At 35.9% G+C, this 26586-nt stretch overlaps 1 protein-coding gene across 2 annotated transcripts in view; it reads left to right on the top strand.

The window, feature by feature from the left end:
* LOC128231433 (serine/threonine-protein kinase ULK2-like) overlaps positions 1-24629 on the top strand; it is a 30635-nt gene extending 6006 nt beyond the window's left edge. Inside the window, exons 5-23 of one of the 2 annotated variants that reach the window (XM_052944251.1) lie at positions 1082-1132; positions 3165-3290; positions 3891-3964; positions 5860-6020; positions 6260-6342; positions 6564-6614; positions 7373-7509; positions 7782-7907; positions 9536-9612; positions 9828-10086; positions 10353-10557; positions 10921-11136; positions 16258-16350; positions 16475-16698; positions 17028-17174; positions 17491-17641; positions 17941-18092; positions 18398-18533; positions 20547-24629. In XM_052944251.1, coding sequence (XP_052800211.1) covers positions 1082-1132; positions 3165-3290; positions 3891-3964; positions 5860-6020; positions 6260-6342; positions 6564-6614; positions 7373-7509; positions 7782-7907; positions 9536-9612; positions 9828-10086; positions 10353-10557; positions 10921-11136; positions 16258-16350; positions 16475-16698; positions 17028-17174; positions 17491-17641; positions 17941-18092; positions 18398-18533; positions 20547-20626 — 2549 coding nt within the window. In that variant the 3' untranslated portion in view covers positions 20627-24629. The remainder of the gene's footprint in view (positions 1-1081; positions 1133-3164; positions 3291-3890; positions 3965-5859; positions 6021-6259; positions 6343-6563; positions 6615-7372; positions 7510-7781; positions 7908-9535; positions 9613-9827; positions 10087-10352; positions 10558-10920; positions 11137-16257; positions 16351-16474; positions 16699-17027; positions 17175-17490; positions 17642-17940; positions 18093-18397; positions 18534-20546) is intronic. The other variant, XM_052944252.1, reaches the window with a different exon arrangement.
* Positions 24630-26586: the final 1957 nt, after the last annotated feature.

Here is a 26586-nt window from a genome sequence, read left to right as displayed (position 1 = left end):
GTTTCATAGAGTGTAAAGTTCCACTTATTTGATATAAGTAATATTTTTAGGTCTCAAAATAACAATTACATCATTAGGATTACATCATCATCGTGCATTATAGGTTTTAAATGTTTGCGTGTCAGGAATAGGCTTTAAAGTACTTGTATCTAGGCCTAGTCACCTCTGTCTAATCTGTTTAAATTTTTGAATTTTAATGTAAGATACATTGTACTTCAAAAAGATTGGCCAGCATATGCCTTAACAACCGGCTGTGCTCCAATAAATGGTTGTTTAATAACAATGAGAAGTAGGTGACTGACATATGAATATGGTGAAATACGGAGATTTGTCTTTGTGAGGGCATGTAAGGCAATATGGGCGTGTTATGACATGCTCTTACTATTGCGTCTTATATTTCCTTACTCTTCCTTATTCTGTGGCATGACAAAGAACTCTTTCGTGATCAATATTCTATTTGTCAACAAAAAACAGCTGTTAGTTACACAAAGAGTAAATGGTCCACAGTCTGTAAGGCCAGAAACTATCATAGATATAACAATTTTTTGATCCGTTTTAGTCGAACAAATATGTTTGTGTAATTTATAAAATTAAGATTCATTATTTCATGATTGATATGTGTAATTATAATTATAAAAGTAACGAAAGAAATTAAATGCACAGTCATTCTGAGCTGACAAATATTTGATCATTAGACATTTTTACATTAATTAACATTAACAGTTTTTAGGTACCGGTACTCATATTTTTATTTTATTACTATTCATTCATAAAGTTGAGGTTTCCCTTCAATTTTGCTAGATATTTTTTTGCCTAACGCTTTCTAGACACCATTGGCAAATGACAGCTTATGTCGTATTAATGGCAGCCAGGGCTTATTTTGCAGAAAACTTTGGCCAACAGTCAAATAATTCCTCTCAATTTAGACAATAATGGTAGAGATTGTACATTTGTGCTGAAAGACCTAAGCACTGAGCTGCGGTGTGTAGTTCAATATTTTCAGCAAGGGTTAACATTGCCAAGTTATTAAGTACTTTTTGTACAGTTACTTGACACAGATGTTTGTTTGTTTGTTTTTCAGCCAAAGGTACCCTCAGCGAGGACACAATCTCATACTTTCTCAAACAGATAGGTACGTACGCTTTCTGTGTGTATTGTTAACTCCTTTTGACATGTTTGCACCCATTTTTGGGGTTCCTGGAGCCATGCCCTCAAGGTGTGCCCCTAAAATATGCTCTTTCTTATGTCAAATCCTCTACCCACTCCTGAAACATTTATTTGGTAAATACATACAGTCCATAACCATTTATTTCCTGTCAGTACATACTAACGTTCTTTCAGTTTTTTAGTGGTCTACATAATAATTTGTAAATAACGCACAAACTGGGCAAGCCACTGTTTATATTTACCGCTTCACCTGATAAAATTTGGTTGACTGCTGATTCACTGAAATAGATGTATTGTAAAAATACTGCCTTTTCATTGAACAAAATATTGTGTTAACCACTAAATATGTTTTGCATATTACTAACAAGTGTTTGAACATGAACAACTTCTTTGGTCTTATTTTCACAATACTAAAATGATTTTAGTGATTTTATTTTAATAATGCTGATGTAATTGTTAATACAGTAAACAAATCCATAATATACCAAATGACTTCATAAAGTCCAAATTGTAATTGAAACAGAAATTTTATCAACAAAATGGCTGTTTTCCATATTCAGTATCACCTCATTAACAGTTGCATTATGACTTTTTGGCTTAATAACTAATGCAATTCAGATAAACATCAAGTTTGTCTCCATCTTAAAGCACTATCTAATATAGATTAGATTTTTAAACATTTTTTTCCATTTAAGAATATATACAGACATTGTATTCATGTTGCACCCAATTGAAAGGCCCTAACAGTCATTAGTGATCATCTTAAATACATGACCATTATCAGATAATCTGACTGAATATTTTTATTATTTTATTGTAAGTACTAATCATTATTATCCCAAACACTACCAATTGTCAAATCTTTATCATGTTTATTCTTACTTAAGATTATGTGTGCTGTTCATTTGTATAGAGATTTCCAGATGTCCTATGTTGTAAAGATTGATCAAGTGTAAGTGGACAGTTATTATGTCTTGCCTAACATCACACACATTGACAAAGGACCAGCTGATAATGTAAATAAAACCATCATAAACAGAGGCTGGCATATCTGACCATTTGTCCTATGTGACAAGCTTGACAAAAACTGCTTTTTATCAGTTGTTTCATGAAAAACATGTCTTTTATTTATGGTTGATTATCTCACAATATGTTAAACAATCTAAAGGCATACTTGAACACATGATTCACACATGATGAAAAGGCAACAAAGGGAAAAATAATGTGCAATCATCTTCCATTTTTTCTGCGCTTAGCACAATTGCTTTCTTTCTACCTGTATATTGTATAAAATGTAATTGATCCTACTGGGTTAATGCATTTTAAGATGAAGAGGTCTTCAAGAAAATTCTATCATAAATATTAGATGAATGAAGCTGCATCATGTTTAGGAATGGACTAACGTTTTAAGGGTCATCTGCTCATTGGCATGGTAGTAGGAAATAAACGCCATAGGAATCAGACAAAAAATCCCTTTAAAAAAGGTTTATACAAGATTCCTAGTTTTAACTCCCCAAGTTAATACAAAAGGTTTATGCTAGAATCATAAACTGTACCCTCTAAATTTTCTACAAGGTTTACATAAACTTTACTCACTAAGTTCATAATTATTAAGTGTTTATAATCCTTAGCCTTACCCTCAAAAAATAAAAAAAAGTTTATACCAGAGTCCTAAACTGTATGCTCATAGTTCAGGCAAGGTTAATACTGAAATCCTAAACTGCACCCTCAGAGTTCATACAAATGATTTGTATTAGAATCCTAATCATTACCCTTTTGAAAAATATAAGGGTTATACCAGGACCCTTAACTTAACCCTCCATGTTCATATATGGTTTATACCAAGATCCTAAACCCCCCCCCCCCCCACCCATTCATACAAGGTTTATTCCGTACCAAAACTTGACCCTCCAAGTTCATACAAGGTTTATACCAGAATCCTATATTGAGCCAGTGTTCTTAGGTTTAGGTTAAAAAAAAATTCCTCCACCATGCAGGAGCTGCGATGAGGGCATTAAAGGACAAGGACATCGTACATCGAGACATGAAACCCCAGAACATCCTGCTGTGCTTTCCGCCGGGTAGCAAGAATCCACCAGCCGCACAGATCAGCCTCAAAATTGGTGAGAACTTTACACATGTTCGGATATGTTGGATACCGGTTTATCAATAATCATAGGATACCTTGAACATTGTTACTGTGACATTATTGCTTCATGACTTTATTGCCTCATGGCATTATGTCCTAGTGGAATCAAGGACTTGAATGATTACCATTCTTATGCTTAATCCATATATCTTTGCAACATGAATACATGAAGGAGCTTTGTTTAAGTTTCATATTGTCACAAACTATGTACATTAGACAGTTCACTTGTTCTTGGCTTCATTTGCTCAAAAGATATACCAGTACATTTAGATCATTATCAGATCATTGTTTACTTGTTTTTGGCTCTATTTGCTCAAAATAATTGCATGTAGATTATTATCAAATCATTGTTCAACTGCATGTATAGTCTTGTAAAGTGTTAACTACTAGTCTTTTGAACTATTGCCTTATAAAGAACTTTTGAAGATATTTTTTTCAGATATAACTGAGACACTTTGTTTTCATTGAAAAAAAATGGAACAAAACATTTTGTATTTATCATTTGTGCTATTGTTATGTACTTAGATCTGATGTGACAGTTTATCCTAATCCCTGCACTTTTGTATTATTACAGCTGACTTTGGGTTTGCCCGGTTTTTGGAGGATGGGGTGATGGCTGCCACTCTCTGTGGCTCACCTATGTACATGGTGAGTAACCTTATCAGCTTCACTTTTCAAATTAGCTGTTTCATAAGTTCAGTTAAGGGTTTTCTTATTTATAACTATACTATAGTTCTGAGAAGAGTATAGCCTTTATTTCCAGCAAAGTTTATATCGCCTATTGGTCTGAAATAAGTTTCATTCTAAATCATTCTGAATTGCAGTCAATAACTCAACAGAAACATGACAACATAATTGGGTGCTTCCCATGCTGAAAACACATTATATTTCAAGTCAGTCAAAATAATGTGTAAAATCTTAATGATTCAAGGCAGAGTTTCTTTACATTCATTTCTATTACATATTGAGCTCTTGTTTACAATATTTTGTTGTTAAGAGGAATTGATACTACTCTCAGTCATACAATATATTTATCCACCTTTTATGAAATGGAAAAAGGTTGTTAGTATGTACTAGTAAAAAGAATGGTTTGGTATCGCATAACCATTTATTTTGTGTAAGTCGTAATAACATCCTTTAACTTTTTTAGTGATCTTCAAACTAATGTGTAAACTACTCACTAAGGAGTTCAGCAACTGCTTTATCTACCGCTTCACTGATTAAAATCAATAACGGCTGACTACTGATTACTGAAATAAATGTATTGACAAATTTAAAGTATACTGCCTTCTCATTGGACCAAAAAATATATTCTCCACTAATCAGTTAAAAGACTTTTTGCCCTTGTTAGTTGTTGTTGGTATTATTCATTTATAAGATCATTCTTTAAAAGGATACACTTTGTATTTATTTGCCATTATGCACTTGAAAATTCTTTGAGTTGTAAACATTGTTTATGTTTTGATGTGGATCATTTTGTGGTTACATTTTATAAACAAAAATGGTTAAGTTCACCAACGCCCGCAGACATCAAATAACGCAAGACGTAAGTTGTTAAGTAAGTAAGTTCTTGCCTTAGGGCACGTTCCTAATCAATGATGTAATATTCAACATTTTGGCTGTAATACATACTTGATGGTGAGTTGTATAAGGGGAGTATTTGCTGTGTATCGAAAACCACAGAAACCACGGATATGACGATATCGTCAGCTGTGAAAAACTGCTGGATCGGTTATTTGGCTGTCTTTTTCTTTATTCTTTCCATGCCTTATTGATTCTGTCCTAAGCAAACTTTGCTGATGCAATTGTTGCTTTACTGATTAGGAATTTATGTGTTATTGCTCTGTCTGATTTGGTCTTATGCAACACACTGAAGTTATTGATTATTATTATGGTTATTCATTTGAAGCAAAGAATTTCTTGAACCATGTTCCAGTTATGCTTAAACTTAAGGAATGTTAAAATGACAGTTGTATCAGCTCATATATATAAATGGTTATACATTAACTGATGGAGGTTGTGAGAGTTTGTATTTTTGAAGTAACTACATGTATGAGCCCATAGTATATTTTGAAGCATTTTTTTTTTTTTCAAAATTCTTTATCTTAGCAGAATGAAAAGTGCAAAGTGCTGTCTTTAGGCAGCTCGTATTTTGACATTCATTATCCTGACAACATATGTAAACATAAAAAACGAAACAAAATAACAACATGGTACTTTATGTCATCCCAAGCATCTTCCAGCATCTGTCAGCATCTGTCTCTCAAGGCGCCCCAGGTGGCTATGTCAGTGAGGTATAAAGCAAAGGGGAGCAGTGAGGTATCAGGAACTACTCACGGGCAATGCCCACTTTATTACCGTAAGCATAACCCCATGCCCAGGCTACATTTCCCTTCCTGGTGTCTGACGTGATCATTTTATTTCAGTATGAAGGGAAGGCCGACCTGTGGAGTATCAGGACAATAGTGTTTGAATGTCCCACCATTAAGGCTCCCTTTATTAAGTAAGCAAAACCCCATGAACAAGCTATATTCCCTTTTCAGGCACCGGAGGTGATCATGTCACTGCAGTATGACGCGAAGGCTGACCTATGGAGTATCGGGACAATCGTGTTCCAGTGTCTCACAGGCAAAGCCCCATTCCAGGCACAGACCCCTCAACAGCTCAAGCAGTACTATGAGAAAACACTGGAACTCAGGCCTAAGTATGAACAGAAATTGTTTGTTTTGAATAAGTGAACGAAATAGATTGTCATTGTACCAGTATATCGCGAAGAATTTTTCTAGATATTTACTGACTATATTGTCAATCATTTTGTGTGGTTTATATTGACCAATCTTGTACAACAAGCCATATATTCACGTACTATATTGTGAATGATTTTGTGTGGTTTATATTGTCACAATGACCAATCTTGTACAACAAGCCTGTTTTTGTGTGCAGCATTCCGTCAGGGACGTCCCCTGAGCTCAAAGACCTTCTACTGAAACTGCTGAAACGAAATGCCAAGGAGAGGATAGAGTTTGGTACGTAGCCAGCAGAGCATTGACATATAATGAAACAAACTGGTAATCTCAATTAGTAGCTTTTGATAATGTTAGTTAACATTTTGATGTTATTTAATTAAGTGGTGTGAACTATATTTTTCATTCCAGCATGTCAAGCTTTTTTATATTATGATAATAAATAACTTGTTGCAACTCTCTTTACGACTATCTGACATTTCTATTCTGTTTGTATTTTTCAGATGACTTCTTTATTCACCCGTTTCTGCGACCACTGTCACCTGCAGCCTCGTGTAAGTAAACATGTACTCACTGGAGATGGGGGAAAGGGGGTTTCATAAAGTGGTTTTATCATGGTCTGGTCATTTTAACTTTGACACACCTCAGTGCTTTTAGAGTTGTTATCAGCATTCAGTATTAACGATGTTAAAAGTAGGAGAAGAAATTTTAAAACCTTACATGATTTTAAATATTTGAATTCAAGGCCTTAAAGTGTGTAGTACATTACTTTTATATATTGCTTTGTCATACTTGCAATTTTGGAACACTTTTAGATATGACATCAGGATTTGCTTTCTATATTTATGCATTATAAATATCCTTGTATTCAGTCTGAATAAGTTAATATGAGTCACTCTTTGAACTTTTCTTAAACTTTATTGCGTGTTTATCAAATATTTGATAAATCATTGATCACCTTTTGAATGTTGAAGTCCTCTTCCTTGCCAAACCTTACTCATTGGTGATCAATTAAATATTTGGTTGAAAAGAAAGCCGAAGAAAAAGCTTGGTTAAGTGATAGTTTTACTGTAGATTTCATGAACATTAAGTGTAATATTTGCAACTTCCCCTGTGACAGTCCCAGGTCAGAGTCCCAGAATCTCCAATCTGAAGGCCTCTCTGAAGGTATACTCGACTTCCCCCTGTCCGGGAAAATAAACTTATTATATAACATCCCTCCTCTGTGCTGGATCCAGTATCCAGCCTCTCTAAAGGCAAAATCAACCTCCCCACTGTCCTGGAAAATGAACATGACATATAATATTTGCAGCGTCGCCTGTGCCAGTTCCTGGTCGGAGTCCCAGTATCTCCTCGGACAGTCCAGCCTCTCTGAAGGCCAACTCGGCTTCCCCACTGTCTGGAAAAATGGAATACTCCCCCTCACCACCAGCTGTACAAACACACAAAGTAATATACACAATGTGGGGAAATAACATTAAAATCTGACTTTTTGAAATGCATGGTGTAAATTATGGCTTGTGGAATAATTCCACAAGGCTACTTTGGACTTATTGAGTCTAATGGATTTGAAGTAAACTCTGACTGTCAAAGAAAAGGAATATCTTATGTTATAAAAAGTCAGTATATATGTATAAAACATTCTTTTTATAGAATCAAATTTAGTATCATTGTTTTGGTATCTTTTTCACTTGAGTTTATTTTATGTTTACTGTTTTCAGTCCAAATCCAGCAGTAAGCTGGAGAGAATTTCCTCGGGTCACAAAATTGGGTCCCCACGAGAAGGGTTTATGAAGGTTGCAAAGGAAACCCCAGAACACGGGTCCCAGGCCAGCACCCCTACAGAGGTAACCCTTCTGTTTTATATAGCACAGTCTGTCTTTGAATGTCACAGTGAGCTTGCTCTGCCTGAATTGTGATCAATGTGCCTTTTTGACGTATTTATCACTTTGTGCGCTTGCTAATTGTTGTACTATTTTCCATTGTAATTGCTTCAAACATTTTCCCTACCAGATAAAAAAAATGTCACTAAATTTCTTCATAGCACATTGAAATTCTTTGCAGCGATTTCTAAGAGAAAAATATGTGAATGTGTGGCGAATTAACCCCAAAGTACTGGATAAAAAATGCTTGTACCAGGTAGTCACCTTCTATTATCCACAGTTAACCCCATCCTTACATTGAAAACATTGAGAAGTGGCACTTTGAATTGATGTTTTTTGTTTCACAGCATGGCTGACATTTTATCCCTTCCAATATCATTATAACAGTTTTCATGATAATCATCATTATCATCATCATCATCATCATCATCATCATCATCATCATCATCATCATCATCATCATCATCATAAGCAGTCATAAGCAGTCATCATCATATCATCATCATCATCATCAACATCATCATCATCATCATCATCATCATCATCATCATCATCATCATCATCATCATCAACATCAACATCATCATCATCATCATCATCATCATCATCATCATCATCATCATCATCATCATCATCAACTTATTCATGATGTATTCCCAACATAATAAAATGACTCCAAGAATATTCTATACAGAATATATTATCTCAAATAAATAGAAATTCACAACTGTTCATATATAGATTGAATCCATTACGTAATGATAAGTTGAATCAATATTTCCTCAATATGTGTAGCATCCACCGCTTCCTTATTTCTGGGCAATTTTGTCCTGCATGATTCATAACGGTTTCGGATTTTTGTGTTTAAGAAATATAACTGAGCATTAGACAAATAATTTCCTGTCTGACAGCTTTAATATACTATATAGAAGGAAAAATAAAGGATTAAGTCTTTCATTTCAAGTTGCAAAGTGGTATAAGGAAGGATATATTGGAGTGATAAAAGGATTCAATAAGTTATGTTGTAACAATACTTAATTTTTTTTTTAATGCAGCAATATAAATTGTATGCTTTTGGAATTAAATCAATATTGTGTAAGACTTAAATTGTATTTGTTAAGCTCAATATAATGCCGTGAAGCTTATTAGCCATGTAAGCATCGTTACAAGGTTTTGATATGCGTGGGATGGGTGTAAACCTTGTGCTTCTCAGATGGATCATTTGCTGTAGAGACTGTGGATGCTTCCCTGAAGTGATTATTTGCTTGCATAATTATTTTGTTTAGCTCAATCATTCAAAGGAAAAGGACATTAAAATATGATTTGCATTTTTGGCTTCCTTCGTTTGGTAGTATAATGCAAAATTTCTAAAAGTGGCCAAGCCAGCGCCCTTGTTATGGTTTGGGGTTTTTGTGTTGAATGCCGAATATTTTATGTAGTTAAATAAACATGAAACTTTTAAATATAATTTTGTGTAGAGATCAATTTGATTTTGTGTTAATAACATCAACAAGAGAAAGTTGCAAGAAATTGTGCTAATCTTTTGTGTCAAAAAAATCAAAGATTGACCAATGTGAATGTGTATATTGCAGGACTTTGTGATGGTTCATGGGACAGAGGGATCGGATCATTCAGACACAGATGACAAAGCCAAAATGTCCACAGACGGGTAAGCAGCTTATATCAGGACATTTTTGTGTGATAAATGAAGTGTGCATGGGTGAAAATGTAGTGTATATTTCTCTAATAGCTGTATAAGAAAATTATTTCGAATATACCCAATATCAAAAATGATTTTTTTCCTTAAAGATAAGCTGTACTTGTGTCAGCTGTTGTGTATGTAAAATTCAAATAAATCTACAATATATCAATGTAACATTACAGACGTGTTGAGCCAGCCAACACAGTAACGATTACACCTACCTCTGGAGCAGCCATGTTCCAGAAGGACTCCAGCTCCCCCCTTGGTGTGAATCGCCCATCAAGCCTGCAAGTGGGCTCTCCGCAAGGGGACAGCCCCTCCCACTCATCTCCCATCCCTGTACCAACCCAGGTGGCAGCCTACAAGCGCATGTGCACCTCACCGACAAGCCCACTAGCACAGCAGGCAAAAGTACTGACGGACACCAGTCTTGTGAAAAAGGTTGGTACTTTGCAATTGTCATTCGAATATTTGTTAATATAAGCACGGACCTATAAACCATGGTTTATAGGCCCCTGATATAAGGATTGATAGAGATTTTTCAGTTTATAATTTTGGAAATTTTGTTTTAAATACAAACCTATATGGAAGTTTAAGTATCTCAAGGAAAATAAGTGAAGCTTTAAGGATGCATAATTTTGAAATGTCATAAAAAGGAAAATATTTCTGTTTTCTAGTAGCTATGACAAGTTTGATATTACTTACAGGGTGAGATTGAGCGTAAGGACTCGAGTCTGTTACGTGCTGGCTCAGACCCGCGTGTGAACATAGTGGACATATCCCCACCCGTGCAGTTCAGTATCGGGACTCCGCCCAACTCCTCCCCAAACCCTGGAGCATGGAGGCGTGGCAGCATCTCCACCTCTCCCAACAAATACAGCACTACCCCACCATCACCGCTCAAAAAATCAGGTTAGTGATTTCCTTATATTACATACATTTAATATATTCATATATTAACATTATCAAATATGACCTGTGTGGATTTTTATATTGTTACTTTTTAAATTGATCAAACTTGTTAGATATAAATTATTTGGACAGGTTTGTAATGCATGCTTTTAAGACGTAGTTACTGATTGCATTTGTGTCAATTAACATCAAAATGAAATATATTTTGCAGTTTCTAAGAGTCAGCGTAAGAGTAAGTAAAAAAATCTAGCTTAAAACACTTATAAACCATACTTAGCACTGCCTAACTCAAGCTCAAGCACACAGTGTACAAAGAGCAATATCCATTCCTAAAAATCTTTTAAATCATATGTGTTTTTTCAGGCTCAGTCCCCGCCCACTTGTCACCGGTGAGCTACACAGGGCCGTCCTCCTTGCCCACCATAATGGATTCACCCACGAAGGTTCCCAGCACCCTGCACTTCCCCACAAATCTGAATGAGATGCGCCAGGGTGGACTTGTCAGTAATGCGGCATACCTGAGACACCATCCCTACACTGTGCCAGAAAATCTACAGGGGATGGAATTCAATGGAAATGGTAATAAAGCAGTTATTTTATAATGCTCCCTGAAGGCTCCCCTCTTGTGTGTCTATCCGTTCAGGAAGCCCGTGTCTGGAGAATAACTTCAGAACTATGGGGGGATTTCAATGAAATGTCAAACACAGACAGTGAGCAATATACACAAGTGTAGTGCATGAAAACCAGAGCTTTAATCCTATCTATATTAACTGAATTATCTCCCCTTTACCATATGTTTTTAGCTTGACTATTCAAAGAATAAGGTAGGCTATACTACTTGACCCAGCATCGGCATCGGCGTCCAGTTTAAGTTTTAGGGCAAGTTGGGATTTTCACTTAGTCCAATACCCTTCATTCAACTGACACTTCACACAGTTGTTCAGGGCCATCACATAATGAGGTTAGATAACTCCATATTATCCTTTATACAAATTATGGCCCCTGATTGACTATGGAACTTAGGTAAAAGTTTTAGGGCAGGTTGGGATATTTATTAATAACTTCTATACCATTTGTTCAATTAACTAAATACTTCACACAGTTGTTTAATACAAGTTATGGCCCCTGATTGACTTAGGTTAAAGTTTTAGGGCAGGTTAAAGTTTTAGGGCAAGTTGGGATTTTCACTTATAAGTCCAATATCCTTCATTCAATTGACTTAATACTTTACACAGTTGTTCATGACCTTCACATGATGATGTTAGATAACTCCATATTATATTTTATACAAATTATGACCCATGATTGACTATGGAACTTAGGTTAAAGTTTTAGAGCAAGTTGGGATATTTATTGATAACTTCTATACCCTTCATTCAATTGACTTAATACTTCACACAATTGTTCAGGACCATCACACAATGAGGTTATATAACTCCATATTATCCTTAATACAAGTTATTGGCCCTGATTGACTTAGGTTAAAGTTTTAGGGCTGGTTAAAGTTTTAGGGCAAGTTGGGATTTTAATAAAAAAACTTCTATACCCTTCATTCAATGCCCTTAATACTTCGCAGAATTTTTGACGACCATCTAACAACAAGGAACATAACTCCATTTTAGCCCTTAATACAAATTATTGCCCTTGAATGTTTTTTTTTTTATGCCCCGAAGGTGGGCATATTAAAATCGCACCGTCCGTCCGTCCGTGAGTCTGGCTCAATAACTCGTGTCCAGGCTGTAACTTTCCCTTGTATGGACAGATTTTAAAATAATTTGCCACATGTGTTCCACATACCAAGACGACATGTTGTGTGCAAGACCCGTGTCCCTTCCTCTAAGGTCAAGGTCACACTTAGTGTTTATTCACAATGTAGTGCTGCATATAGGACATAGAGTATAGGTTGTTGTGTCCGTGCTGTAACTTTCCCTTGAATGGACAGATTTTAAAATAACTTGCCACATGTGTTCCACATACCAAGATGACGTGTGGCGAGCAAGACCCGTGTCCCTACCTCTAAGGTCAAGGTCACACTTAGTATTTATTCACAATGGAGTGCTGCATATAGGACATAAGAGTATAGGTTGTTGTGTCCGGGCTGTAACTTTCCCTTGAATGGACAGATTTTAAAATAACTTGCCACATGTGTTCCACATACCAAGATGACGTGTCGCGAGCAAGACCCGTGTCCCTACCTCTAAGGTCAAGGTCACACTTAGTATTTATTCACAATGGAGTGCTGCATATAGGACATAGAGTATAGGTTGTCGTGTCCGGGCTGTAACTTTGCCTTGTATGGACAGATTTTAAAATAACTTGCCACATGTGTTCCACATACCAAGACGACGTGTCGCCTGCATGACCCATGTCCTTACCTCTAAGGTCAAGGTCACACTTAGTGTTTATTCACGATGGAGTTTTGCATATAAGGACATAGAGTATAGGTTGTCATGTCCGGGCTGTAACTTTCCCTTGTAAGGACATAATTTAAAATAACTTCCACATGTGTTCCACATACCAAGACGACGTGTCGCGTGCAAGACCCGTGTCCCTACCTCTACGGTCAAGGTCACACTTAGTGTTTATTCACAATGGAGTGCTGCATATAAGGACATAGAGTGTAGGTTGTCGTGTCAGGGCTGTAACTTTCCCTTGTATGGACAGATTTTAAAAAAACTTGCCACATGTGTTCCACATACCAAGACGATGTGTCGTGTGCAAGACCCATGTCCCTAACTCTAAGGTCAAGGTCACACTTAGGTGTTTATTCACAATGTTTATTCACAATGGAGTGCTGCATATAGGACATAGAGTATAGGTTGTGGTGTCTGGGCTGTAACTTTCCCTTGTATGGACAGATTTTAAAATAACTTGCCACATGTGTTCCACATACCAAGACGACGTGTCGTGTGCAAGACCCGTGTCCCTACCTCTAGGGTCAAGGTCACACTTAGGTGTTTATTCACAATGGAATGCTGCATATATAAGGACATAGAGTATAGGTTGTCGTGTCCGGGCTGTAACTTTGCCTTGTATGGACAGATTTTAAAATAACTTGCCACATGTGTTCCACATACCAAGACGACGTGTCGCGTGCATGACCCATGTCCTTACCTCTAAGGTCAAGGTCACACTAAGTGTTTATTCACGATGGAGTTTTGCATATAAGGACATAGAGTATAGGTTGTCATGTCCGGGCTGTAACTTTCCCTTGTAAGGACATAATTTAAAATAACTTCCACATGTGTTCCACATACCAAGACGACGTGTCGCGTGCAAGACCCGTGTCCCTACCTCTACGGTCAAGGTCACACTTAGTGTTTATTCACAATGGAGTGCTGCATATAAGGACATAGAGTGTAGGTTGTCGTGTCAGGGCTGTAACTTTCCCTTGTATGGACAGATTTTAAAAAAACTTGCCACATGTGTTCCACATACCAAGACGATGTGTCGTGTGCAAGACCCATGTCCCTAACTCTAAGGTCAAGGTCACACTTAGGTGTTTATTCACAATGTTTATTCACAATGGAGTGCTGCATATAGGACATTGAGTATAGGTTTTGGTGTCTGGGCTGTAACTTTCCCTTGTATGGACAGATTTTAAAATAACTTGCCACATGTGTTCCACATACCAAGACGACGTGTCGTGTGCAAGACCCGTGTCCCTACCTCTAGGGTCAAGGTCACACTTAGGTGTTTATTCACAATGGAATGCTGCATATATAAGGACATAGAGTATAGGTTGTTGTGTCCGGGCTGTAACTTTCTCTTTTATGGACAGATTTAAAAATGACTTGCTACTTGTGTCAGACATACCAAGACGACATGTCGCGTGGAAGACCAATGTCCCTACCTCTAAGGTCAAGGTCACACTAAGTGTTTATTCACAATGGAATGCTGCTTATAAGGACATAACAGTGTAGGTTGTCAAGTATGGGTGGTATTTTTATGTTTAGAGGCAATTTAAAATAACTTGACATATGTATTTGACACGTAAAGGCAAGATCAACTTTTCATGTACTGACCTTGTTCATAGGTCAATGTCACATTCAGGGGCATTCGTCACATACTGTGACAGCTCTTGGTTTTTTTTAATTTTTCTTTTAATTTCTTTTGGAAGGCACATTTTTATATTCCTAACCACATTTTCATAAAGGGAAAACAAGTTATTTAAATGACTTGCATCATTGTTCGGGCAGGCTGGTGTAAGGGCAGCATCAAAGTCGCCTTATGTATCGAATAATTTTAGCTAGGTTTGACATAAAGAGACCAAACTTGGTTTGAGTTTATGGAGACCTTTTATTGGAATGGGTTTGAGGCCCCTGAAGGTTACTATTAATAGAAAAAGGGTTGGTATTGAATAACTTAAGTAAAGGTCTTCATATTGGTACCAAATTTGGTATATAGGAAGAGTTTATAGAGACCTTTCCTGAGATTGTGTTTTGGGCCCCGAGAGTTATGGTCTAGGTCAAGGTCAAAATAGAAATATATATAGTACTGAATAACTCAAGTAAGGGTTGACATAGTGTGACCAAACTTGGTATATAACACAAGTTTATGCAGAGCTTTCATGGATTGCCTTTTGGCCCCCTAGGGTCACTGTTACTAAAAATAGATTACTGTTTTAGTTATGGTTGACATACTGTGACCAAACTTGATATGTAGGAAGAGTTTATGGAGGTCTTCCATGCGATTGTGTTTGCGGCCCTTAGGATCAAGGTCACTGTTACAAAAAACAGAAGACATTTAAAACTGAATCTCTTCTGCCAATCATTAGAAACCTGGTTTTGTCACATTGCGATTCTTGTTCCCTTTTCAATTTGATTGTTTTATTGCTTTTGACAGGCACATATTACTTTCTAAGTCAAAGTGGCGTAGTCGAGCACGCTCTCTTACGACAGCTCTTGTTATAATGAGTGCTAACACACACCCTTGTCTGAAGAATAATTATTGATAGGATTTAAATGAAACTTAATATAGACAAAGGGCAATATGCATTAGTGAAGTATGCAAGAACCATAATCTTAGCTTCAGTCATTGCTGAATTACCTCACCCTTTCACTGTTGCAGTAAGCTGCTTGTTGAGACCATAACTCAAAAAGTACTAAAGGTAGTTAAATGTTACCTGGAATATAGATACATAATGATGTGAGTGCACAAGAGCTTTTATCCCATCTTCCATTTTGACTAAATCATCTCTTCCTTACCATTATTTTTATACTTATTTTTTGCCTGGAGCATTACCCCAAAATTGTAAGAAGTATTGACCATAGACTTCATATACAACTAAATATTCAATAGTACTCAATCAGAGTGCAAATATCCCTTTCAATCATATCCTTGTTGATGCAACCCCTGCAGAAAGTGGTGCAGATGGGATAGGTGAATTTGTGTAACAATTTTTTATTGAAAAACAACCTACCAAGTTATAAAAAAGCATGTCGTTTCAGGGTACCGTATATAGAACCAAAGTTTGCCTTCCAGTTTGTATTAACACCTTTTTAATCATGCTTTGTGACAGGTTATGTACAATTCAAGGGGTGAAAGCGGAACTGTTCTAGCTACTTCTTCATTTTATGTCACTTAGAACTGTTTCGCTTTCATGCTTTGGTACATTGCTATTTCACTGAAGTTCTACAGTTGATCAGATATATCAGCAGAATTATCTTGTTGAGCCCCGCATGTTGGAAATGTTTGCAGTGATCAAGCCGGGAACACCTAGCAGGACGGAGGGAACCAGCATGTTGTCACAGCAACTGTTCAAGGCGGCGTTTGGGGAGAGTCCTAACCAGGGTAAGAACATCTTTCACTGTGCTCCTTGGTAATTTTGGCAGACTGCAGTTCCAGTAGTTTTTAAATCCTGTGAATATTATTAGAATGATGTTTAGAATTATTTTTCTGATTGTTATTCTTAAAGAATCTCGTCAAGTGATTCCATTTGGTGGTGGATTTGGTGGTAAGAGGGAGCGTTTAAACTCTGGAAACAGTGACAAGTCAGATCGTTCTGGAGGGTATGTGAGGCGGGGCCAGTCGATCGAGGCATCCCCACCCCCCACCTTCATGTATGCTCAGTCCCCATCCAACATGGAGGGACCCATTGCATTTGTGGCCCCAGAACTGTCAGAGGAGACCTTAATGGATGTGAGAATCTTATATGAAATTGTAATAGACATTAATAAAATGATAAATAATCCAGTACAGGATATGTTAAACAGTGCTGATCTGTTTTCATTACAGTGTAAGAAGTGGGCTTGAAGACTGGTTTAAACTTTGTTTCTTTTTCATGAAATATACATGTACAATCAAGTATATTTTTCTGATGTTGATCTTGTAATGTAACAAGGATTTAACAACAAGCATTATAAATATTCCTCTTAAACAAAGACTTTAATTAAGGGATTAAACAAAATAAAAAAACCTTCATTAGTTTAAAAATGTATCATAATAATAATTAAATTGATATTCAACAGGACAACCACAATGCAATCCTTGCGAAGCTGAACTTTGCCCTTGACCTTGTTGAGTGTATACTGGAGGTTGCAAGGTCGCGGGTAGCTTCTCTTTCTTCCTTCTCCGAAAGTGTCTCTGTCAAACACGGGGAACAATTAAACGATCAGGTATGGGAAAGTTTGGAATTTGATTCAACTGATATTTGAGCCAAATGGTTCTTAACTAGATATTTAAATAAATCAATCAATCCCTGAAAGAAATCAATGGAACTTAATGCAGATGTGGTACATTAGACAACCAATTGTAACGATTTTATTCAATGTATCAGCATTAACGAGTAATTTTCATTTATCCAACAATTCTTTTTATCTTCGATAATATCTTAATTTAAATAGCTCATTGAATAAGTATAATACCTCAAAACAATACATTACAAAGTTGTGTAGTATGGTCATTGAAACATGAAATGATTGGTTTTTCCAGCAACCAGTACCGAAGTTTTCCGAGCCTCAGCGTCGGTTGGAGCAGCTGATCCTGCATGTAAGGGCCCTTCACCTGTTGTCTGCTGCCCTACAGCTTGCTCGAGATGAGATCAAGGCAGGGCGTCTCACCATCTCAAACTCCGTCAAAACAGGTATGGCTGACCTGGTTTTCTAATAGTTAATATAATTTTATGATACCAATTTACGATTTTGAAATGAAATGTTCTTGCAATAATGTAAGATATTGTAATATAGCCAGAAACATATGCATAATGTAGTGGATATCCTTCTAAAGGTTGGGATATTACATACAGTAGCCATCCATGTGATGAGATCACCAATTGATAACAATTCAACATGCATGTGTGATAACAATGGAAACATGTGAAGAAAAAAGTATGTAGAAACTCAACAGTTTACACTATTTATTCTTGCCTTTATTTTGTTTCAGTTGTGAAGCAGATGAATGAGCACTACCATGTGTGTGTGACAGTGAGTCGGCAGCTCCAGCAGAAGCTTGGCACCTCGGTACAGACGGCACTCAGTCCCCAGATAGTGATCGCCACTGCAGATAAACTCATATACAACTATGCCATTGAAATGGTGAGGCATTCATGTTATCAGTAATAGAAGCACTATGGGTCATGACTTCTGTACATGTACATTACTGAAATTGTTTAAAATTGTCTTTAAGCAATAACAGGTATTGCTCAAGCAAACTGGTTTTTTTCATTTTATTTTTATCCTTGTGTATGCCTCTTATTTCATTATGTAAGCATGTGTACAATCTTAAATCTAAGGCTAAAGCAAAAAAGAACATAAAACAATTGCGACAGTAGCTGTATATGCAGGAGTGTTTAGCTCTACTTGAAATCTCATGCTGATCAACTTTACCTTCCCTTTCCTAGTGTCAGACAGCAGCCCTGGATGAACTGTTTGGGAATCCCCAGGAGTGTTTCCGGCGCTACCAGACAGCCCAGATACTCCTGCACAGCCTGGCACAGCAGTCCCGAAATACCCGAGACAGGGAATCCCTCAACAAATGTAAGTGCAATATTGAAATCTTATATGATTAGCATGTATAAATGTGTTATTTTTAGGGATTCAAACAAATGGCAAAATTAATATTCGAGTATTCCTTCTTTCGATATTCGATTACCAAAATACATATTTTAGATTATTATTCACCAAAGTAATAGCTTGGGCATTTTAACCCTACTATTTTGTATCCAGTATGCGTGGCGGACACTGGTTTTCCCTAAATGAGCCTCTGAAACTCCCCATTTTCAGATTTTTTTTTAGTTTTTTAGAAAAACATAATGAACAATCAAAAAACAAAATTTAATAATTTCAATTCCACAGCCTTCATATTTGTAAACAATGTGAAATTAATAGATGGATTCCTGGTCAAATGGCGTTATGCACAAATGGAGGGTCTTTTCCGTAGGACGAGCAGCCTCGTTCTGGTATTGACCTCTACTAAATATACCTATTGAAAAACAAACCAACTCGGGAATTAGTGAATATAAAAAGAGAACATGTGGATTTTGACTCTTCCATTATACATCAATAGAGGAAAAATATGCTGAAACGCTATACTAAACAACAACAGTTCAAAGCACAAACATTGTATCCAAACATGGAAAACAGTTTAAAGCACATACATGTAACTACAGTGGAAACTCACTAAACCGGATCTCCACAAAACCGGAATCCTCGGGATACCGGACATTTTTCAGAGTCCCGGTTTTCCCCTTCTATTTTCAATGTAAAAAAATCCCTACAAAACCGGAACCCCGGAATTCCGGATACTGGACAAAAAATCGAGAAAAATTTGTTAGTTGTCAACGTAATTTTACCTCACAAAACTGGACGTATATTTGTTCAAACATGTCACAATGATTTTGTGTATTAGGAATTCGCGAATCGCGTGTCACATTGTTTTGACAGCAAGTGCGTCGTTAAATATTGCACCTGTGATGTTGTGTTAACTCGATAATCGATAATGATGATTGCGCTTAGGATTGACTGCCACGCGATAATCAAACGATAATGAAACTTGTGAAAAGAAAATTGATTGAAACATAAACATTAATTTGTTTGGTGCAGAAAATAAAGAACTAGAAACGGTTATTAAGTGATCATTTTGGAGGGTTGTTTTATCTAAATACTATGATTGAATCAAATCAGAGCGGTGCGTTAATTAAACTATCAAACATACTTAACAAGCATTAAATTACCTGAGTTGTTTTATTTTAAGACTTGGAAAAAAAGATGATTATAAAAACGCAGAAATGTTTAATTATGTTTATCACTTTTGCATGTGCTTTAATCATGTCTCAACCTCCGTCTAAACGTCGAAGAATTGAACTGTCCCTTTTCATTTTATTCCAGTTTTCATCTTCCCTCTAAAGGTTAACTAAGTTAATATTTTGAGTAAACTTACTCCGTACATCAAATCCTCACTAAACCGGAATCCTCACTAAACCGGAAATTTTGCCCAGTTCGGACCTTGTCCGGTTTAGTGAGTTTCCACTGTACATTATTGTAGCATATGTCATTCAAATCATCACGGCAATGTTGCACAGAAGACAACACATTGGTGTGAAAGCCGATTCCTTTAACTCTTAATTGACAAAGACATTTAAATTTACCAAAATACAATTGAAATTGTTCATGTCACTTGTCTATTAGCCGGTTATTGTTAAATTAAGGAGACTTTTTATGATACCCGATGATATGTCCCTAAATGACATATGACACATGTTTAGTGTCTTGTCATCACATTCACACCTCTGGCATACCAATTTTGACATTCGAATACGTTTGACATTTGAATACAATTGATTCAAATATTTGAATATTGGAATATTTGTTTGCATCCTGTCAGAGTAATTTTATATATTATTTTATATTTAAATTTATTTACTGTTTAGTATGTACTTTTAGTACTTTTTAAGAATAAAGAATTTGGTCATTATATTTTAAGTTAGATCCTACATTGACTGTGATTGTAAAATATGTAATTATAATTGATAACTCATTGCATCTTTTCAGACAAGGCAGCTGTTGAGCGTCGGCTATCAAATCTGCAAGGTCAGGCTTTCTACCAACACAGTATGCAAGTGGTCACCTGATACTTGTCCCTTGACCTTCAAACTCAAGGTCATCAGCTCATCTGTGACCTATGAAGATCATACCAAGGTCACTTGAAAGGCTGGGACTTAGAGCACAGGGGTAGAGGCTGACCATGGAAGCTCAACAAATATTTAAATCTCAGAATCTTTGTGTTGAGAGATAATACAAAGGTCGGAGGTTGACAATGTGTTACATACTGTAGTTGTTAATACAAAAAAAAAACTATCATGAAAGTGTGTCAAACTGTTTAAGAGATATTACATAGTGATAAAATTAATTCAGCAGAGTTTGAAACTGTTCACAGTGTATATATGTAAATAGTTCTGAGAGTATTGTCACATGACATAATGATTCCATTAATGATATTTCCAGTTCACTCTGAGTCTATGTGCAATCAATGTACAGTCTGATTTGTTGTAGATAGTTGTAAATAGTTGATTATATTCTTGTTAAGAGTTTATGGACATTGCCTAAATCAGTGACAATATATCTAAAAGTTTGAAACTTTAATTTATATGGGAGTGGTGCAACCTAACAGCTAAATGCGAGAAGTGGTGCAACCAGATGTAATTTTAGTCAGTTATGATAAGGTCTTACTTATTATATTTTTCTAGCTGTTTAATTTTTGTATAAAAAATATAATTGAGTTTGAGTATTAGTTATAACATTGTTTCTTAACTTTGTAAAGGACAAGTATTCATTCATCATTTTGCGTTAGTAGATCTGGAATATTCATTTTATGTGTCAGTGTGGTTTACAGTATAGTTTGTGTACAAATAGTTGAAATTCTTAAAAAAAAAAAATATTTGAAATATAGGATTTTTTAAAATAATTTTGCATATTCTGAGATTGTGCTGTAGTGAAAGTAATTGTGATGGTCTGGTCAAACACTGGCCGTATATAAGTAAGGTACAGACTTATGGCTACCCATGGCATGAACAGGGAGAGAGGATTATGATAATTGAAAGTTAGTTCCAAAAATGATGTGCTTTTTGCAAGATGTGCTGAGGCATTTGTGAACAAAAGAGTTGTGCTGGAGTAAAAGAACTGTGCTGAAATATAGAGAAGTGTCGTAGCAATAAGTGTTTCAGAGTAATATATAATTAATACAAAAATCTCATTGTTGAGATGTGGAATAGTTGGAAAATATATATTGTTTTTAATTACATTACTAAACAGTGAGTGCTACCTAGTTGAATTTTCAGGAAACTGCAGAGCTGAAGACTTATTTTGTGCTGTAACAGAGGTGAAAGCACTTTGGACGGCATATGAAGGGCTTGCATGAGCAGTGGACATAGCTCGTCTCAGTGTTGCAATGTAAAAACTTGCAGACACGCATGGGCAAAGTTTACCTCATCTCCTTATTTATTATTTATGTATAATAATGAGCACTGTATTTTATGCTTTTATTGGGGAGATATGCACATCCGTTTTATGAAGTGAGTGAGTGTTGGCTTTTAAGGCGCTTATGTATTTGATTATGGTGAAATGCATTGCTGTTTTTAGCATTTTTAGTAAGAGATCTCAGTTTGTAAAATACCTGCTACGTTTTAACTGTCAACTGTTTTACATTTTATTCAGTTTTTAGCTTGACTTTTCGAAGAATAAGGAGAGCTATACTACTCAACCTTGCATTGGCGCTGGTGTCACACCTTGGTTAAGGTTTTGCATGTTAGCACCTTTAAGTCATTATCTCAGCAAATACATCATGTATTGCATTAAAACTTAAGATATGTGTTTCCAACTATCCAACCTTTTCAAATGTTAAAGTTAGACACTATTTTGAATATAACGCAAATTATAGGTCTTTATTATTCAAGGTTTTGCTTGTTAGCACACATAGGTTTATATCACAGCAACTACTTGATGTATAACATTGAGACTACACGCAATACTCGATCAAACATGCTCAAATATAATGTTAATAAAACCCTTTTGTTTATTACTCGACTTAGAAATTCTGGTTAAGGTTTTGCACATAATCTAATTTAACAGTGATCTGGCATGTTACACCAAAACTTAATCCTTAAGCTTAAAATGGCAGAATAGTCGAGCGCACTGTCTCTGTGGCAGCTCTTGTTTTACTCTCAAATAAAACACAAGTGGCCAGTTTCAGACACTTTTATCCAAATGAAAATAATTCTGAACAATAGTGCTTATGAAAAATCCACTGAAATCTAAATGGTAAGTTATTTTTAATATTATATTGACTGAATGATAGTATAGTTATTGCTGTACGATTATAATATAGTTTTTGATCTTTGAATCATATGTTCAAAATTTCATCCAGTGAAATTTGTGCAATAACGTGAGTGCTTTCATAATTGAGGCAGCGTGACTGTGTTGGTGAAATATTTCAGAGTTTTTTAGTAGTTTCTTTTAGAGCTGTCTATATACAGAGTGATTTGGAAATGAAACATCATTTGAATTTAATATATATGTAGATGCAGGGTGGCATTTGTGTGGGAAATGCTCTCCCATTGATATTAAGCACAACATATGAAGTGTATTTAGTTTGGTTTCCTTTGTATTTGCCAATAATTTATTGTTAATTTGTCCCTGAACTTGCATATGCTTTGGATTCCATGTTATTTCACAAGTATGTTGTCGTTCAAGTCCATGATATTTTACTGCCAGATATTTAGTGGTACTATTGATTGTGTTTCGTTGTTTTAAATTGCATACCAGGTATAAATGTGCGTGTAAATTATGTTTCAATCTTCAAAGTCTTTCATTAATTTTATTTTTTATTTATGAACAGTCTATAGAAAATTCATCCATTTTTGTACATTTAACATGTTATACCGTCAGAGTAATCATATATTCACCATCTTATCTTAATCCGAGGTACTATTTGAAGCCAAATAATAAAAATTATGTAATTTTTATCAACTTATTATGGTACCATAAATCTGATTTTTCCTTTTATCACACCTATTAGTTTTTACCAGGAATCTTGACTCAAGATTCTGCCCACTGTCACTGTATAGCATCACATAACAGCATTACAGTGTTGTAATATATTGTCATGGTGAATGCTTCTTTATTCTTGTAAATGTTTGTTTGTGTATATCATATTTGGTATAGGGGTGGTCAGTCAGTAGTGTTGGTGATCAAGCGATGAATATATGGTCAAAAACAACCTTAAATGCTTCCGATTCATGTAACATCCATCAGGGTAATATTATCAATGAACGTATCTTTTGGTCAAATTGACAGATCTTTTTTTCGTGTTGTAATGATATATTTTTTAAACAAATAAATTTAGCTGAAAAATGCTACACTTAATTGATTTAAATATGCAAGATAAAATTCTAATTCGCTAAATATTAAACTGAAAATTTTTGATTGTGCAAGATTTGTTGTACGCTCGTTGATAACATGATCCCTCGATGCTCAACGGATATATTACACTGAAAGTAAATAGTATGTGTATTTTAAGGTATGTGTAAGCCTGCATTCCGATGTCTGCTTTCATCAATAAGTAATGGCAGAAGTTGTTGATTCAATATGTTTCTGAAGGAGAGTAGTTAAAACTCCTGGCTGGAAGTTTGCCACTTACTGTGGTTCGATTGTAAAATGCTGATGTGCATTTGTTTGTTAACATCAAAGTGGGGAAGGCTTTTGGTAGTGGTATATGTTTGAAGTGCAATTTGATATGTCTCAGAGGTTAAGATGTAGAAGTAGTTAAGGATTGGATTCACTCCGGTGATTCTGTCATTTTTTTGTAAACTGGTATATGATTTCTTGCCGTTATACTTTAATATGGTCCACAAAAGAAGAATGATTTGGAAATATTTCTCATCAAATATCTATTTTCATCAACACAATTGGACTAAAGTGTATTTATTTCATTAATTATTATGCCTAATTTGGTTTTGTTTATGCCTGTCTGAAGTGTACTTGAAATATTCCTCATATTTTAATGTGTATTAAGGGCCATTGTGCTTAATGTTGTGATCGTTTTCTTGATAAAAAAAGTCAATAAAATATGCAAACCTGCTTAGTTGTTTGTCTCATCCATTTATAATGCTGAAGTCTGCCATGGAATAACCCTGAACTTGAACCATCATAGAATTATATGTAACTGGATGTAGCCCCAGTGGGAGGTTCAGCCTGGTTAGGATGTTTGGCATGTACCATAGACAGGAGACATACCCTTGGTTCAATCCCATGCACAATAATTGTTAACCACTGACACACGGGACCCTTGTGTCTATCCTTACAGGAAGTTGACCTGCTTACAGAAGTGGTGTAACGGAGGTGAAGCCTATGACCTCGGGATATAGTATTGTTTTATCACTACACCATAGATTCCTCATAAAAAAAAAATGACCTTGACTTAGGCTCATATTTTTTTCAGCTCGTGTTATTTTGCAAAAAAGTTGTTGAGACCTTGTAATAGCCTTGGCATCTTGGCGTCATTGGCATGCAAAAACTTTAACATTGGCCATAAATATAATCTGTAAATGAAAATCAAAAAAGAAGATACACATGTTGCCAGAGGCAATATGCACGTCTACAAGAAGGCCCATTACACTGGCCTTGATTATGGTTTTGCCCTATCTTGGACTGTATAAAACCACAAGAACATGACGGGGCTCTTGTTTCTACATTACAGTGTTAAATATTCTTTACTATGGGTGATGACAATATCTGCCATTCATTATTAGCCCCATTGCAGTGAGATCTAGTTGTAACAATGGTGATTCGACGTTCACTGATAGTTATATTAGCTCTTCAAATGGCTCTCTATTCTTTTTGGGGATGATTACTTGATTATGCACAAATATTCAAACTGATTAGATAGTTTTGTGCACCCAATACCTAGTTTTGTTAGTCTAACCTCAAAGTCACGCGTCATTATCACAATTGAGCATACATTTTTTTAGGTCGTGTTTTTTTGTCATCAGGAAGGTGTTTAACATGTTAACTACGAGGAGATGTGACTCACAAAAAGTGCATGATTTTGCAGTTTGTAGCAAAGATGTAAACAAGCCCAGCAACAACAAAACTCTGTAATGTTATGGCACAAGGGTCAAAGGCCAAAGCTAAACAGACAATGTCACGCTTCAGTCAAAGTCATACGTAAGCAATGGTCAAAGTTAATGGTTTAACTTGTTTTTGTGTCGCCTGAAAAGACGACATATAGGGGTTACTTTTGTCGGCGGCGTCGGTGGCGGCGGCGTCGGTGGTGGCGTCCCATTTTCGCTTGTCCGGGGTATATCTCCTAAACTATTAGTGGTATCAACTTGAAACTTCATATGTACATAGATCTAATTGAGGGCAAGTGCAGTGCACAAGAACTGTTACTCTTGCTTTCTTAGTTTTAAAATTATTGCCCTTTGTTAATTTTCATGCTTAAAGTTTTGTCCGGGGCATATCTTGAAGAATATAAGAGGTATCAACTTGAAACTTCATAGCTAGATATATCTCATTGAGGGCAAGTGCAGTGCACAATAACAGTAACTCTTGCTTTCTTAGTTTTAAAGTTATTGCCCTTTGTTAATTTTCATGCTTAAAGTTTTGTCCGGGGCATATCTTGAAGAATATAAGAGGTATCAACTTGAAACTTCATAGCTAGATAGATCTCATTGAGGGCAAGTGCAGTGCACAAGAACTGTTACTCTTGCTGCCATATTTTTAGAGTTATTGCCGTTTGTTAATTTTCTTGCTTAGGTTTTGTCCGTGGCATATCTCGTAAACTATAGGAGGTTTCAACCTAAAACTTATTCAGTAGGTATATCTGATTGAGGGTTCAAATGCCACCTACACTTGAAAGTTAAATGGCAACATCATTGTCTATAAATGAATAAAATGCCAATCTAACAGCTATAATGTCGACAGTAAATAATTCGTCAGGCGACACATCCGACTCGCGGAGTTCTAGTTACTTTACCTGTGTTGCATGACAAACATATAGGGATCATGTTGTCGAGTATCATTGTCCTTGTTGTCG

Source organism: Mya arenaria, chromosome 4, assembly GCF_026914265.1.
Source record: "Mya arenaria isolate MELC-2E11 chromosome 4, ASM2691426v1".
Lineage (NCBI taxonomy): Eukaryota > Metazoa > Mollusca > Bivalvia > Myida > Myidae > Mya > Mya arenaria.
The sequence above is the reverse complement of the archived record's forward strand: the minus strand, read 5'-3'. Positions and strand labels throughout refer to the sequence as shown.